This window comes from Mesoplodon mirus (genome assembly GCF_964341445.2).
Source record: "Mesoplodon mirus genome assembly, chromosome: 2".
Lineage (NCBI taxonomy): Eukaryota > Metazoa > Chordata > Mammalia > Artiodactyla > Ziphiidae > Mesoplodon > Mesoplodon mirus.
Window position 1 is genome coordinate 176,094,297 of NC_138977.1, and position 14,748 is coordinate 176,109,044.

Sequence of the window (14,748 nt, forward strand, 5' to 3'; positions counted from 1 at the left end):
ATGTGTATTTTTTTCACTGAACCCTCCTAACAGCCCTGAGAAGTAGCTACTATTATAACTTTATTTTACTGATGAGAAATTGGGGGATCAGGAAAGTGAAGTAACTGGCCATAAGTCACACAGCTAATGAAGAGCTAAGCCTGGACTCTAAACCTAGCTAGAAAGGACTGGGGTGCCTATCTCCTTAACTACTGCCCTACACTAGCTCAGAAAAGAAATAGTGACTAGTGGAATCCTCACTAGACTAACTGCTGGCTCTATTGTCGCCCTCGGACCCTCCCTCTGAATCTAATTGGTTGGGTATTTTTACTCATCACAAGTGCTTGTTTATCATCCTACACATTTGATTCCTCCACTGGGATAAATAGGAAGACTTCGTGCTGGAGGGGGTCTCAGAACTGGGTTTTAAGACACACAAGGTATAGTTTAGATAGCAGATGTATTTTGAATTGGAGAGGACATTTTTGTTCAATTTCTTAAGCACCTTATTTTTAAAAATCCTTGCTTACTTTGAAAAATGTAACAATAATTGGATCCTTCCATCAGCCAGAGATTATGAGACAGCCCTAGGGGTAAACACCATGTGAATGATCCTCCTAACGAAAGGAAGTAGAATGGCTAAGGAGGGAGAGTGTCATTTTTCTAGTAAGGAAAAAGAATCCCTATATTTTTTTTTTAAGATTTTTAAAAATTTATTTATTTATTTATTTATTTTTGGCTGCATTGGGTGTTCGTTGCTGCACGCGGGCTTTCTCTAGTTATGAAGAGCAGGGGCTACTCTTTTTTGTGGTGTGTGGGCTTCTCACTGCAGTGGCTTCTCTTGCTGCAGAGCACGGGCTCTAGGCGCACGGGCTTCAGCAGTTGCAGCATGCGGACTCAGTAGTTGTGGTGCACGGGCTTAGTTGCTACGTAGCATGTAGGATCTTCCCAGACCAGGGCTCGAACCCGTATCCCCTGCATTGGCAGGCGGATTCTTAACCACTACGCCACCAGGGAAGTCCCTCCTACAGTTTTTTATATTGCCCTGGCTTTTTATAAATCTTTACCTGAGATAGACTGGCAATACTGCACGGTCCAGGCGATCAATGCAGACAGCAGGAAGGTTCCCAGAAAGTAGATCTGCAAACATCCAAAGCACGTGTCAGATGACTGACAAAGGGTAGGGACCATGAGATCAGGGCTGAGGGGAGACAGTTCCTACCAGGGCAGAGTGCAGGGCAGCACCCCAGATAAGCCGGAGGTTAAGGTAAAGCCAGGCCAGGGAGCAGGGGCTGAAGGACTCCTCGCTGCTGTGGCTCCAGCACCTGCAGACAAAAAGCACAGTGTTGCCAAACTTTGGTAGCACTACTTACGACCGATATTTGCAGATCCTCAAACCCACATCCTTCTGCTTTGGGTCAAATGTAAAATGACAGAAAAAAGAAAAAAAAAAACAGTTCTGAGGGGTGTGAGCCTGCGCTGAAATTCTGGGATCCTGGCAAAAATCTCAGAAAAAGGTCAGTCTTGTCCTTCATAAAAAGACAGGTCGAGGAGGACCTTGTAGCATAGGAGCTGCCAAGTAACAGTTTTATCTGAGTGTCTGTGTCCAAAGTCCAGACACTGGGATGCCTCCCTATCTTGCAGAAAAGCATCATCTTATTGGACACTTTATTTTTTCCACTCTCGTGGAAAAACTTAGTCAGCATTTTAACTTCAAATCAAGCACATCCTATATCTTAATCCTCAGATACTAGAAAAGGGAATTAAGTTTGGGTCCAGCTGAGTGTTCTCTAATCAAAACAAATCCTGAGCCCTTTATAACCACTGACATTAGAAAATAAGACCAAGGCTAACTTTAACCAAGAAGCAAACACCACCCACTTGGGTTCCTCCAGCTGCTACAGTATTAAAGAGGCTCTGAACTCACCTTTCGTACAGTTCTTGGAGGATGGAGATGTGATTAGAATGGATAGTTGGGTCAATTTCCAAGAAATCCAAAATATGATGTGGAATTATAGCACCTTCCTCAATTAGCAGGGCCAGGTTAAAAAATCCCTGAAAACAAGCCACAAGCCAAGCTCATTCACTCCTTATAATAAAGCCTAGATGGACACCCTTCATCAGAATGTAAACTTTTACAACCTCTAGATTTCTTTTTTTCAGTCCCTAGAGCCAGATGGTTTTGTCATCTTCACTGATGAATTGTTTCCCTAAATATATGCATCTGAGAAACTTATTTGCAGGAGAACCAGGAGGCTTTCAGAGGATGCTGTGTCCCATCTGCTCTGAAGCCAGTCAACCGGGGGAATCTGTCCTTTCCTGCTCATTCTCTCAAAACAGAACTCACTGGAAAACGTGCCCTTGTATCATCAACAAACCCAGAATATCAACTCAAAGGCAGTGTCTGTCACTTACAGACTATACCCTGGGTCACCATCGGTATGTCAGAATTCTAACAAATGTGGCTGTGGGTGTGCTCGGGGCTGACATTCTAAGAGGAGAGGGCCTCTGATGTGCACAGTAACGTGCAGGTGTGTGTCCGGTCTTTCCTAGGGCAGCGAGGAAAACATCCTCACCTGATTCCTCTTGGTACAGACCCTCCACTCTGGTATGCTTCCCCACCTCCTGCTCATTATATATCTTGTTCTTGACCCACAGAGGTAGGAGCTGCCTTACTGGGCTGTGCAGGTCCAGTAAAATAACACAGTTAAGAGGCTGATGGTTGAAGTGCTTCATAGAGAATGGAAACTATTATAGGACCTGGAGGAGATGTACTGGGCATCATGAGCTGAGCATGTGGCCAGACCAAGAAATAAACAAAACATGATGTGTCACTTCTTATTACGGCTTTACAAATTCCACTGAATTGTTGCCCTTCAAAGAATTCATAGTCATGCTTTAATGACTTATATCCTCCCTTTCCTTTCATTTAGTTGATTCTAAATAAAAATCACCATCCCCCAGGTTGTAAAATTGCAGGAGTCTCACAAGCAGGCTATGTGATGATCGTGATAAAAATAACAGCAGCTGGCATTTTCTGAGTGATGCTATATATGAGGCTTTGTTCTGTTTTATATATATATTCACTTAATCCTCACAACAACAAATTGAGATAGATTCTGTTATCCTCTATACTATTATTGCTAGGAAGTTGAGGCACAGAGAAGGTAAGGAATTTGCCCTAGGTCATACAGTTGGAAAGGGGATTCAAATGTAAGCAGACAGGATTCAGAGCCTCAAATCTTAAGTTCCACCTTGCTGCTAAATAACCTCTAAATAGATACAAGTATTAGTTGTCTTAAAATTTCACACACGCACACAAGCAGAAAATAGACTGTTTCTCCACTTTTTGAAAGAAAGGTTCTCTTAAAATTCGAGGTATTAGAAGAAAAGAAGAAAATGACTTTATAAAATTTTAAAGTCTCTGAACAATGGAAAAATAACAAGATTAAAATAAATGCGAAAATGGACTAGGGGAATATTTGTATGCAATGTAATAGCTTAAGGTTCATTATCTACTGGGCAAATGTATAAAGAACTAATTATAATCTAAATTTTAAAATATCAAAACTCCAATAGATAAGCAGACAAAGAGTAAGAATAGAGAATTCACGTAAGAAAATATAAAGGGTAAATTATCATAGATGAGTATATGTAAAAGTGTCCATCCCCAGTAGTAGTCAAATACATACAATTTGAAACAATAAGGATCAACTTATAATCATTCAATTAGCAAAATTAAGTCACGAAAACATCCAGTGCTGACAAGATTTCAGTGATCCTTTTATACTAAGCACTGCTTGGTGATACATTAATTGGGAAACAGTTTCAGAAAGCAAATCAGCAATATACTATTATTATGTAACCATGAAACCATTTAGACTGTTTGACTTAGCAATGCCATCCCTCAGATTATAAAGAGATTATTCAAACGGAGGTAAAAGATGGAAATATGAGAATGTTCATTGTAGCACTTGCTATAATTGCAACACAATGGGAAATGACCTTCACGTCTTCCTTAACGGACTATAAATCCCATGAAGGCAAAAATATTGTCTATCTTTTAATCTTGTGTCCCCACCATTAAGCAGTGTCTAAGACATGGCAGGACTACATAAACATGTGTCAAATCAATCAATACATTAGCAAACAAGACAATAAATGTCCATCAAAAGATAAAACTTAATAAATTACAGTCTATCAGCTCAGCAGGATATGGGGCAGCAGTTAAGAGTAATAATTACAGAGACCATGCAATAGAATGCACCCATTCCTACAATGCGTGAGAAGCAGATTTTTCAAGTGGCCCGTGTGCTCTAGTTACCATTAAAGAGACCCACTGGCCTGTGGCTGGGACTAGAAAGGGACATGAAGACTGAAGGAATTAAAAAAAAAAAAAAAGAAAACACAAAGGAATAAAGCCCCTGACATGGAATTGTGGGGGCATTCTTTGATTTGTTTTCTCTTGAAAAATTATTCTTGGGCTTCCCTGGTGGTGCAGTGGTTAAGAATCCACCTGTCCATGCAGGGGACATGGGTTCGAGCCCTGGTCTGGGAAGATCCCACATGCCGCAGAGCAACTAAGCCCGTGTGTCACAACTACTGAGCCTGTGCTCTAGAGCCCGCGAGGCACAACTACTGAGCCCGCGTGCTGCAACTACTGAAGCCTGCGTGCCTAGAGCCTGTGCTCCGCAACAAGAGAAGCCACCACAATGAGAAGCCCGCACACCACAATGAAGAGTAGCCCCCGCTTGTCGCAATTAGAGAAAGCCCATGCACAGCAACAAAGACCCAACACAGTCAAAAATAAATAAATAAAATAAATAAGTTTATTTAAAAAAATTATTCTTTAACGTTTTTATAACATCGTCTTGTGAAAAAATAAAAAATCAGAACTGAAAAAAAAAAAATTAGGTCCAGGCCTAATTTTGAGTAACAACATATATCATCTAGGGGAGTTTGGCTCACCAGCAAATCCTTTTAGTACCAACTTCTATTTCATTCCAGGAGAAATAATAATAAAAGGATAGATCATATCCACTAAGCATACTCAGTCCTGGGCTTGGTGGTTTACGTCCAGCATCTCATTGAATCCTTGTAACCTATGAGGTGGATGTTATTATTATCCCCAGTTCACAAATGAGAAAACAAAGAGTCAGTGATTGAGTGACTTGCCATATACAAATAGCTGTGAAGGCACAAAGACGTGGGGTAAAAGTAAAAGTAGTACCTCCTTTAAAAAAAAGACTAAGATAGGGATGAGTTTCCAACTTTTGCTTTGTGATCAGATCACAAATCACACAAGAAACCTGTGGCATAAGAGGGTAACAACTATTCCAGCTTCCATCATGAAATAGCCCTGCGATCCTCACAAGAGAAGTCCAATTAGCAAATGTAGAAGGAAGGAGAGAAACAGAAAATCATTATTGGCACACTACAGTTAGTTGTTGCAGGCAAGATTTACTGAAGGATACTGAAATCAGTGGGCAGAAGTTGGAGGAGAAATCAAATATTTGCATCATTGTAAATTATCTCCCCAAGATATCTATAAATTAGAAAGAGAAAAATATTAACCTTACATGGGAGAAACCTAGTAGAAACCTCCTTCACCGAGTGATTGAGATCAGCCTCACCAGTAATAAGACATACTGACACTATGTATGCCACATATGATACACTGAGAAGGACATATAACATCTGGGCTATCCTTGCCCCAAATGCATAATCTCAGTCTATTCACGAGAAAACAGAAGACAGACCGAAATCGAGGGACATTCTACAAAATATCTGACCAGTATTCTTCAAAGGTATCAACGTCATGAAAGACAAGCAAAGACAGAAACTGTCCCAGATTGAAGAGGACTAAAGAAATACGACAACTAAATGCAATGTGGGATCCTGGAACAGAAAAATAATGTTAGTGGAAAAACTAGTGAAATCCAAATAAAGTCTGAAACGTAGTTAATGGTACTGAACCAACACTGATTTCTTAGTTTGATAATGATACTGTGGCTATGCAACTTTTCTATAACTCTACAAATATTCCAAAATAAGAAGTCTCCCCCACCCCCCCCAAAAAAAGGTCACTGAGAGCGAAGTCCTATCACTAAAGTATTGGCTCTGCTATGCAAGCAAACTACTTCCCATTTTGACCACTTCCAATTTCTTGAGTGCCTACCTGGTGAGCTAGTTTGATGGAATCTGGTAGAAAGACTCCTGGGTTTGAAGCCAGGAGACCTGGGTTTAGGCTCTGGCTGCTTCACCTACTACTTGCTTGTTTGGCCTTGAGCAACTTATCACCTTGTCACAATCTTGATATTCTTTACTATAAAATAGGTCTAATTATCCCCACTCCCACGAGATTGCTGTGAGAATGGCAGGGGAAACGTAGTAAGTGCTCAATAAAGGTTCGCCATTCTGGTTAGTGTCTTCAGAGAGGTTTTGTGAGGGGCTCGTGAACACGGGTGAGAAGTGACTTTGCAACCTCACAAAGAAGCATCACCAGGGGCTCATTTCTGTTGCCGTTTACCTGTGAGTCTCCATCCAGCGCTGCTTGGGCATACATCTGCACAGACAACTCAAGGTCTTGTGATTGGTTTTGGTGGCCATAGTAGTAAAGGTCTCCCATTTTCAAATACGCTGCAGGACAAGAAGGACAAGTAATTTTATTTCAGACGGACCTTTTAAATGATTGGCTCATTTGCATGACTGCGAGTTTTTCCCACCAGAATCTGGATACGGATACATCTTTAGGCATCCTTGACGTGGGGAGGGAAAAAAATATTTTTGCACTGAGCACTCCCATTTCTAGACACATTTTCTTGCTTCGCTGGGTAGTTCTCCTAAATGGGTCTGTTTGTGAGAATCATAGTCTGCAACATCACAGCCCCAACAGCCAAGGTTGTTTGGGGCACCGAGATTTTGCTGCCCGGGTTTGATGACTGATGCGTATTTCTTTACTCTGTTTAAGCCATATATGTTATCTTTCCTCTGAGGAAAATGTTTTGTTTGAGTGTATGTATCACTCAATGTCCAATCAGAAGAATAGAATCCTCTTCAGGTAGTTCAAAAAAGGGATTTTAACACTGGGAACTGGTTACCAGGGTGTTGGAAGAGTTGAAAGGGAAAATGGGGAACAGTAGGCAACCCAGAGATTAGCAATGCAGGAAGCCACTACCTTCCTAGGCCTGGGGGCCAGCTGAGACCACAGAGGATGGACGGCCAGGCAGGAGTTGGAACCATGGAAATGCAGCCATTGCCAGAGACACAGCCCAAAGCAGAAAGAGAAGGGGAGAAGTACTTGCGCTTCTCACCTCCTCCCACCCTGCAATTTCCTGCCAGCGCCTCCCATTGGCTGAAAATAATCAGATGTCACTGGGCAAAGGGGTCTGGGAACTGTAGTTACTGAGGGTCAGCCCTCTATCACACAGGGCAGAGCCAGGAAGACAGGGAATCCATCTGAGGGCAAAAAGGCAAAAGGCTGGCCCAGAGAATCTCTCCCGAATAGCTTCTTTTGAATTCTCTCTGATTCCTTAGAAATGGTGGGTCCAAGCATTTGATAGACAATGGATGAAGAGAAATGTATTGCTTGAGATTGAGAGCAGAGTTTAGGGAAGATCTTAATAGCCGAGATTTTTCACTCTGTTTCTTAATTGTTTAGACATGCTACACTTCACACAAAGCTGTTAGATGTTCCCTGTTACTAAAGATTAAAAGCCTCCAATGCTTCAAGTTAGCACCCATTTCTCTATACATACCAAATGAAGGAGCATCGATTTGGAAAACAGAGAAATTATAGTATCTCCAAACACAATTAACATCCAAGTACCTCTTGGCCAGGTCCTAAGGGGATGAAGGGGGAGAAAGTTAACTCATTACTATTTCCGCCAAGTGATTAATTTTGCCTCCATAAAACCCAATTCATTATCCTTAACCTTAGAGCTTCTAGTCTGAGGAGAATACATTTACTTACTGGCCTCTCCTCACAGATGTGAGCTAAATTTGTCTGTGACACTTCAATTCCAGTTTCTGCTGCTAAAACATAATACAGCAAAGCTTCGTGCCTAAAAATAGATGATTAATAATAAATTTCATAGAGTGGCTCTTACTAATACTCACAGAGAGCTTTATATTCACACGTAAGAGGGCACAAAATAAGCAGTTTTTTTAAAACCACAAAATCATGAGGTTTTTTTTTTTAAATAAATACTGTTGTTAAAAATACTGCATGCACTGATTTATTTTCTCTCTTAAAAGGCTGAACTCACAGATAAGGTTGGGGAGCTAGTTGATACAACAGCTACCTCTACTGGCCAAATGGTACGTCGCGTGCTGGCTGGGGAGCTGTCTATTAGCTTTGGGTCCTTGAAATCCTTCCATCCTCCATCCTTGCTTAGAGGAGATAAGCGGTATTAAGAAAAAGCTCTGCACTTTTGGGTCTTGTTTTGTGAAGGGCTTTATGGGGCTTATGACTCTGAACAAGCTTAATTAAAGCTGAGCTTCTGTGGTACATTAGAAGTTTGGCAAAGGAGAGGCAGTTTGCAAGGGGCTTGATACCAATGGCCAAAAACACATCTGAAAAAAGTAAATATTCAACACCCCTGGTAATTGAATAACTGCGAAACAATGAGACCACTTGTCATTTGTTGAGACTGGCACCTGCTTCATAATACAGATAACGGCAAGAGCTTGGGGAAAAATGGACCTATTCCTACAACCACTGTTAGTGGGAAGCCAATTAATGTGATAGTTAAATGTGAGGACTCTTACAAATGTACATACCACCTGGCCCAACAGTTCTGCCTCATGAGGGTTTATTCTAAGAAACAATTAGAAACATGTGCAAAGATTTTGTGGCAACAGAGGTCATGGCAGAGCTGTTTCTATGAATTGGGGAAAAAAAAGAAACAAATATCTGAAAATCAGTGACTAGTTCAATTAACCCATGGTACAGCCACTTTCAGATGAGGCCATTAAAAATGATGTTGAAGAAGAGTATTCAAAGACGTAGAAAAACTTTGTCTATGCCAAAGTTTCCACTGTGCACACACAAAAAAGGATAAAAAACAGTGCAATTTCATTTTCGTAAAACAAAAATAAAACTGAATCCACTCATGTACACACACACGCGAATACATATATGCAGGAGAAAAAAAAAAGATCTACCAAAATGCTAACGGTACTTATCTCTAGGTGGTGAGAATGCAAGTGATTTTTATTTTCTTTTTACTTATCTGATTTCCTCCATTTAAACCATAAATTGTTGTTTCTAAAGCTTATTTTCATTTTCCGTAGCTAATATTAAGAGCTATTTCTTAATTTTAGCTCCATCTAGGAAATGGTTTAAGAAAGGGTGGGGGGAGGTTGGGTCGGGGGAATAAGTAAGCAGACCCAGAAGTCATCTTTTCTACATGGCTGAAGCATCTCCTGGCAGGCCATCCCGTGGGGACAGAGGGAGGTGACTGGGGGGTCAAATTAGGACAGGCAGACCTTCCATCAGACATACTGCAGGTCACGGCCATGTGGCTGCTGAGCGTGCTGCTTCCTGGCCTCCGAGATACCCAAGGCAGCCGACCAATTAGGCATGACTCATGCTAAAGAGACAAGGCTGGCTAAGCAGCTTCCCCTGCGAGGACAAGCCACATGAGAGAACCACAACTGTAACTGCAACAACACAAAAGACCCCCAGGCATTTTCTTACATAGTGTCATGTTTGGTGACAAGAATCCTCGGAGCGGACCCCAAATGGGGGAACTAAATTTGAGGGAAGTTCAGCAGAAAGACACCATCATTCTACAATTAGGTCCCGTTCCAAAGGTCTTATAATCTCAAACACTCAGGTTTGCCCCAGTGCCTCAGTTTCCCCCACTGGATGGATGAGGGAAGGAGATGGTGAAGACTTGCCGGCCCAAGGTCAAATATCAGGTCAGCTCTCTCTGCTGCCATAACTGGATGAAATGGGGTTCATATAAGTGCAATGTAATAAAATGAGGTTTTCTTAGATAGCAGCTGGGCAGACTTAGAATTTTGGAGTGGAGGACACAAGGTTGACACTTCCTGTAAGAACAGTCACTACGATAAACTTTATAAAGGCAATACCTTGCCTCTAAAGTTACTTGGAAGATGGGGGAGGGAAGGGAGGAACACATTTTATAGGAAGACTTCAATTGACCAATTATTGTATAACCTGGGAGGAAATTTCACAGAATTCTCAAGTATTTCCTTTGAGGAAGCACTGAAATCACCAAAGAGATGTCTAAAAATATTGATGTCAATAGAAGCACTGAACAGAAATCCACCTCTGTCTTCCATCTTGCAGAAGCCATCAGCAAAGGCCGTAGACTCCAAAACCACCACCATCTGTTTTCATATATTTAAGTGTGAACTCTAGGCAAGGGTCAGAACACTGAAGAACAGACTTTCTCACCTTAAGACTTCGGAGACATGACACTTCTGCAGAAACCCTATCTGCACTTAGCCTCCTAGCACTTTGCTCTTACTTGTGTCTCAACTGAGTCTGCCTGAAAATATTAATTACAGATATTTCTATCCTTATATTCATGGAATAAACATTTGCTCAGTATGTTCTCTGCGCAGGAGGACCAAAGCCACAAAGCTGTACTGTCCTTCTGTGAATTTCCTCAAGGTTTAGGAAGCGACCGGAGGTTAGCTTTATTTCTGATGCACTGAAGTGAAATAGTCCCCAGTCAGTCATTCTGATGGGGGGTGGGGGGCTGGGCAGGGATGCAGAGAGGAGGGGATTTAGAGTAAAGGATGTGTGTAGGGGCACACTTGCTACTCTCCCACTTCAGACTCAGCACACCCATTTATAGAACTTTTATAATGATACTTCTTAATAATCAATCCTTTGGCTACTTTCTGTGAATTGTGAATTTGAGTAACTCTGAGCAGTTTCTCAAACAATTCTATTGTTTTCTCTGGGTTCTTTTCTGCCAATGTCTAAAGCAGCCCAAACTGGAAGGATAAAAAAAGAATCCTGGGGTCTCAGTGGAATTTAGGACCCTGCTCTAAGGCAAAAAGATGAATCTCTTTCAAGTGGAATCTTGCATGCCTGCTTGTCTTGCCTCAAACTTACTAGAATCTGGCTAACCTCCTGGGTTAATTAAGTATTTGGGGTATATCTAAGACAAAGGACAGTAAAACACTTAGCTCACAGATGAAACACACAGAGGGGTAAGACAGACAGAAATGAAACACGACAGGCACCTCTCCTTATCGGACTTCTCCTGGTGTCCGAGGATAGCCTCGGGCATGACAACATTGTCTTCAGTATTTTGCCTAAACAGCAAAATGCCCTTTTTTTCATTCAGGCTCCTCTTTCAAACTATCCCATATAAATCTTGGGACAACACAGAAAAACACAAGCTCATCAAACTGACACATGTAATTTGAAAATAACGTCCAGAATAAATTCACTCACAGAAAATGAAAAAAGGGGATGGACTTGGGACATTGATGGATGACTTAGTTCTATTATAACAAAATAGATGGGGCCCAAAAAATTCCACGTAGCGGTGTGGGGAAGCCAACGCTCATATATTTCCAATTTAACCCCTGAGGCATTTGGAGGCACCGAGAGAAGGCAGAGAGAAAAGCACTTTGTCTCAAATATATTTTGACAAAGATAGTCCCACTATAATGGATACTAAGTGTTTCTTCCTGTTGATAGGAAATGGTCTCAATTCCAGATTAAGACATATCTTTAACAATACTTAGCATCAGCATCAAAATTGGCAAGGATATGAAGAAACAGATATTTATATGTGGTTGATAGGACCGTAATTTGGTAAAACATTTTGGAAAACAGTTGGCATTATCTTGTAAAGTTGAACATATGGTTAGCCTGTGACCCCACTCCTAAGTTCATATTTTATAGAAACTTTTCCTATTTGTGGCAGGATATGCATAAAAAATGTTCATGGCCACATTGTTCTTAAAAAAGATGGGAAACAACCCAAATGCAAGTTAATATGAGAATTGGTAAATAAATTGTGGTATATGACAGCAGTGAAAATGAATGACCTACAGGTATATGTATCAAAAGATATGAATCTCAGAAACATCAGGTGAAGTAAACAATAACAAAAAAAGCAGTGAGGAATTATGTATAATATGATTCTAATGATATGAAGCTCAGAAACAAGTCAAATCTATTGCTTAGGAATATATCCATATGTAGCAAAACTATAAAGAAAGCAAGGGGCAGAGCAAAGATAAGATTCAGGACAGTGGTTAGTTCTGGATATTGGGGCCACGGGTGGGTTTAATATGGGAGGAACATGCAGGGGGCTTCAACAGTTCATTTTCTTAAATAGGGTGGTAGGGCTATAGGTGTTCATTTTATTGTTCATTTATGCTCTGGAACTTACATACATATCACCTACTATTTGGTATGTATCAATTACTGTGTGATAAAAGAAGCGAAAACAACTTACCTGGCTCAGGTCACAGCTCCAGCTCAAAAGCTCAGCTCCTTTAACCTGGATTCTGAACTAGCTCCCCCTTTCAGGTTCTCCCTTCTCTTCACCATCATTCACAGATGTTTGGTTAGGAATCTCAGAACCCAGCTCTGTCATGTCACTACCCTCTCCCAAAACCATCAAGGGCTCCCCACTGCTCCACAAGCTGAGTAAAAAGTATATGACCTGCTATTTAAATTTCCATAATGCAGCACTTCTTTGGTCTTGTCATATAGCACTCCCTTTTACAAATTTTACCCTCCAGGTAAACTGGTGGCTTAAAAATTTCTAGACATACCCTGAATTTTCCTATTTCTTTGTTTTTGTTCCTGCGATTCCCTTCACTAGAAGTGTTGTTCTCTGCATGACTGAGTGGAAATTCCACCCATCCCCCAAGGCCATATCATCTATTACCTCCATTGTAAAGGCTGACCTAAGTTCCCCAAACCAGGTAGCATCTTTCCTTCCTCCAAATCCCTGATGCTCTTTACATACTGCTCATGGCTCTTGAGTTACAGTTGTTCCATCTATTTGCCTTAATTCATTCTCTCAGTAGTTTTTGAGTACTTCCCAGTTGCCATTAAGTGCTGGGCACTGGGATACACATCACAGGGCAATCAACAAGTAAACAGCCATCATGACCCATCCAAGGACAAAAGGGAGTAAGGAGTTAAGCAGGATTTCTGGGCAGAGGGAACAGCAAGTGCAAAGGCCCAGAGGTCAGAGAGACTATCAGCCATCTGAGAAACTGCAGGTAGTTTAGTACCAGGAAGGGATGAGGCAGCAGGCTTCCCCAGCCCTGCTTGTGGCGTCCCCTGCAGCTCTGGCAAGGCACCTTGCATGTAAATGGACCCACTAAAATCTGCCGAACTCAACCCAGACTCACCAGCAGTGTAGAACACATGTAATCCCTAGCTCCCCTCCCCCAAAATCAGTCATGTGATGTGGCTGAATATTCTAAGAAAGATAGCAGGCCATGAAATCTTAACTCCTCTTGACCTTCACAGCAAATGTTTAAATGCACTCCCTGAAGTGCTTTGTGATGTTAAATTCAAAAGTCGGCAAGAAAGATAAGCTATTAGCAGATACTCTCTTTGTGGGAAAGTGTCAGACATCTTGGGGTGTGTGTGTGTGTGTGTGTGTGTGTGTGTATGTTGGGGGGTGTTTACAGATATGCTCTCCCTTTGGGAAAACCCCACATATAAACATTTTGATATTTGAATGCTTAGTTTCCCCTAAGAAGTTGTGGGGAGTAAAGGGTGGGAAATTTGGAGGGTGAAAAGTAGAAACAGGCAAAAGTCAAATTTGGGAGTTTCATGAACTGAAGCTTCCTTGGGAAACAAATAAAACAGTCCACAAATTGTAAGCTGTATCAACTGGAAAATGATCATTTCATTAAAAAATTTCTTTCTGATTATGCAAAGTAAGGCTACAGATGATAAACTTTTAAAGGATGATAATAATAAACATTGTTATTCAGTGCTGTTTTCCCTGGGCTCATTTTCCCTGAATTCCCTAATTTGAGATTCTCATTCACTGAGGTGCTATCTGTTGATTACGTGGACACCCATGGACCAAAGAAGAAAATGGCATTCTCTTGGACTTATATTTTAATTTTTAATTAAGGTTCAGATCCGAGTATGATCAGTGGTAGATCTGCTCTAATGTCTTTGAGGCAGTGGTCTGATGGGCTATGTGCTGATTTGCATAGCCTTTTTAGTTATTATGGAAATACCCAGATCATTTAGGCAATAAATGGGCCAAGAAAATATGGCCCAAGGAAAAGTAAGACAGAATTCGAGGGCTGACAGAAGAAAACAGAAAGATGGACTCAGGTAGAGCTTGGAGAAGTGTGTCCTTATTTGTAAAATCAAGTAACTGCAAATAGGGGGCATTTACAAGTCCTCATGTGCGGGGTCTCATCCCATTCAGCACAGGATGAAATTTGCTAACTCCATCAGAAGAAGCTTAGAAAGAGTGAGTCTGTTTGGCTGTGACACTGGAGGTCTGGTGAGTGACTTCCAGAAATCCTAGGGAAGATGCGATAAAATATCTACCGGAAGATGTAGCCTGAGCCCTAAACACACTGCTTTCGCTCTTTCCCACAAACAAGGTGGAAATCCTGGACTTTCTGTGGCCTGCCAGTGAGAGGCAGAGGGTCAGCTAGGATCCCCTGTGCTGTCTCCAGACTCTGAGAGCAAGAAGAGCAAGCTTGAAGGGAAGAGAAGTCAACGTATTCATGTGTCTCTCAATTTGATGAATGCGGATGCTCCCTCTAGAGAACTAATTT

The 14,748-nt window shown here is 41.4% G+C and overlaps 1 protein-coding gene across 1 annotated transcript in view; it reads right to left on the reverse strand.

The window, feature by feature from the left end:
• The window catches only part of SEL1L3 (SEL1L family member 3), a 100,389-nt gene that overhangs the window by 8,434 nt on the left and 77,207 nt on the right, over positions 1 to 14,748 (reverse strand). The window contains exons 18-23 of the mRNA XM_082606914.1: positions 7,952 to 8,042; positions 7,737 to 7,821; positions 6,509 to 6,618; positions 1,907 to 2,034; positions 1,202 to 1,304; positions 1,047 to 1,119 (exon numbers count right to left, since the gene is read on the reverse strand). Coding sequence (XP_082463040.1) covers positions 1,047 to 1,119; positions 1,202 to 1,304; positions 1,907 to 2,034; positions 6,509 to 6,618; positions 7,737 to 7,821; positions 7,952 to 8,042 — 590 coding nt within the window. The remainder of the gene's footprint in view (positions 1 to 1,046; positions 1,120 to 1,201; positions 1,305 to 1,906; positions 2,035 to 6,508; positions 6,619 to 7,736; positions 7,822 to 7,951; positions 8,043 to 14,748) is intronic.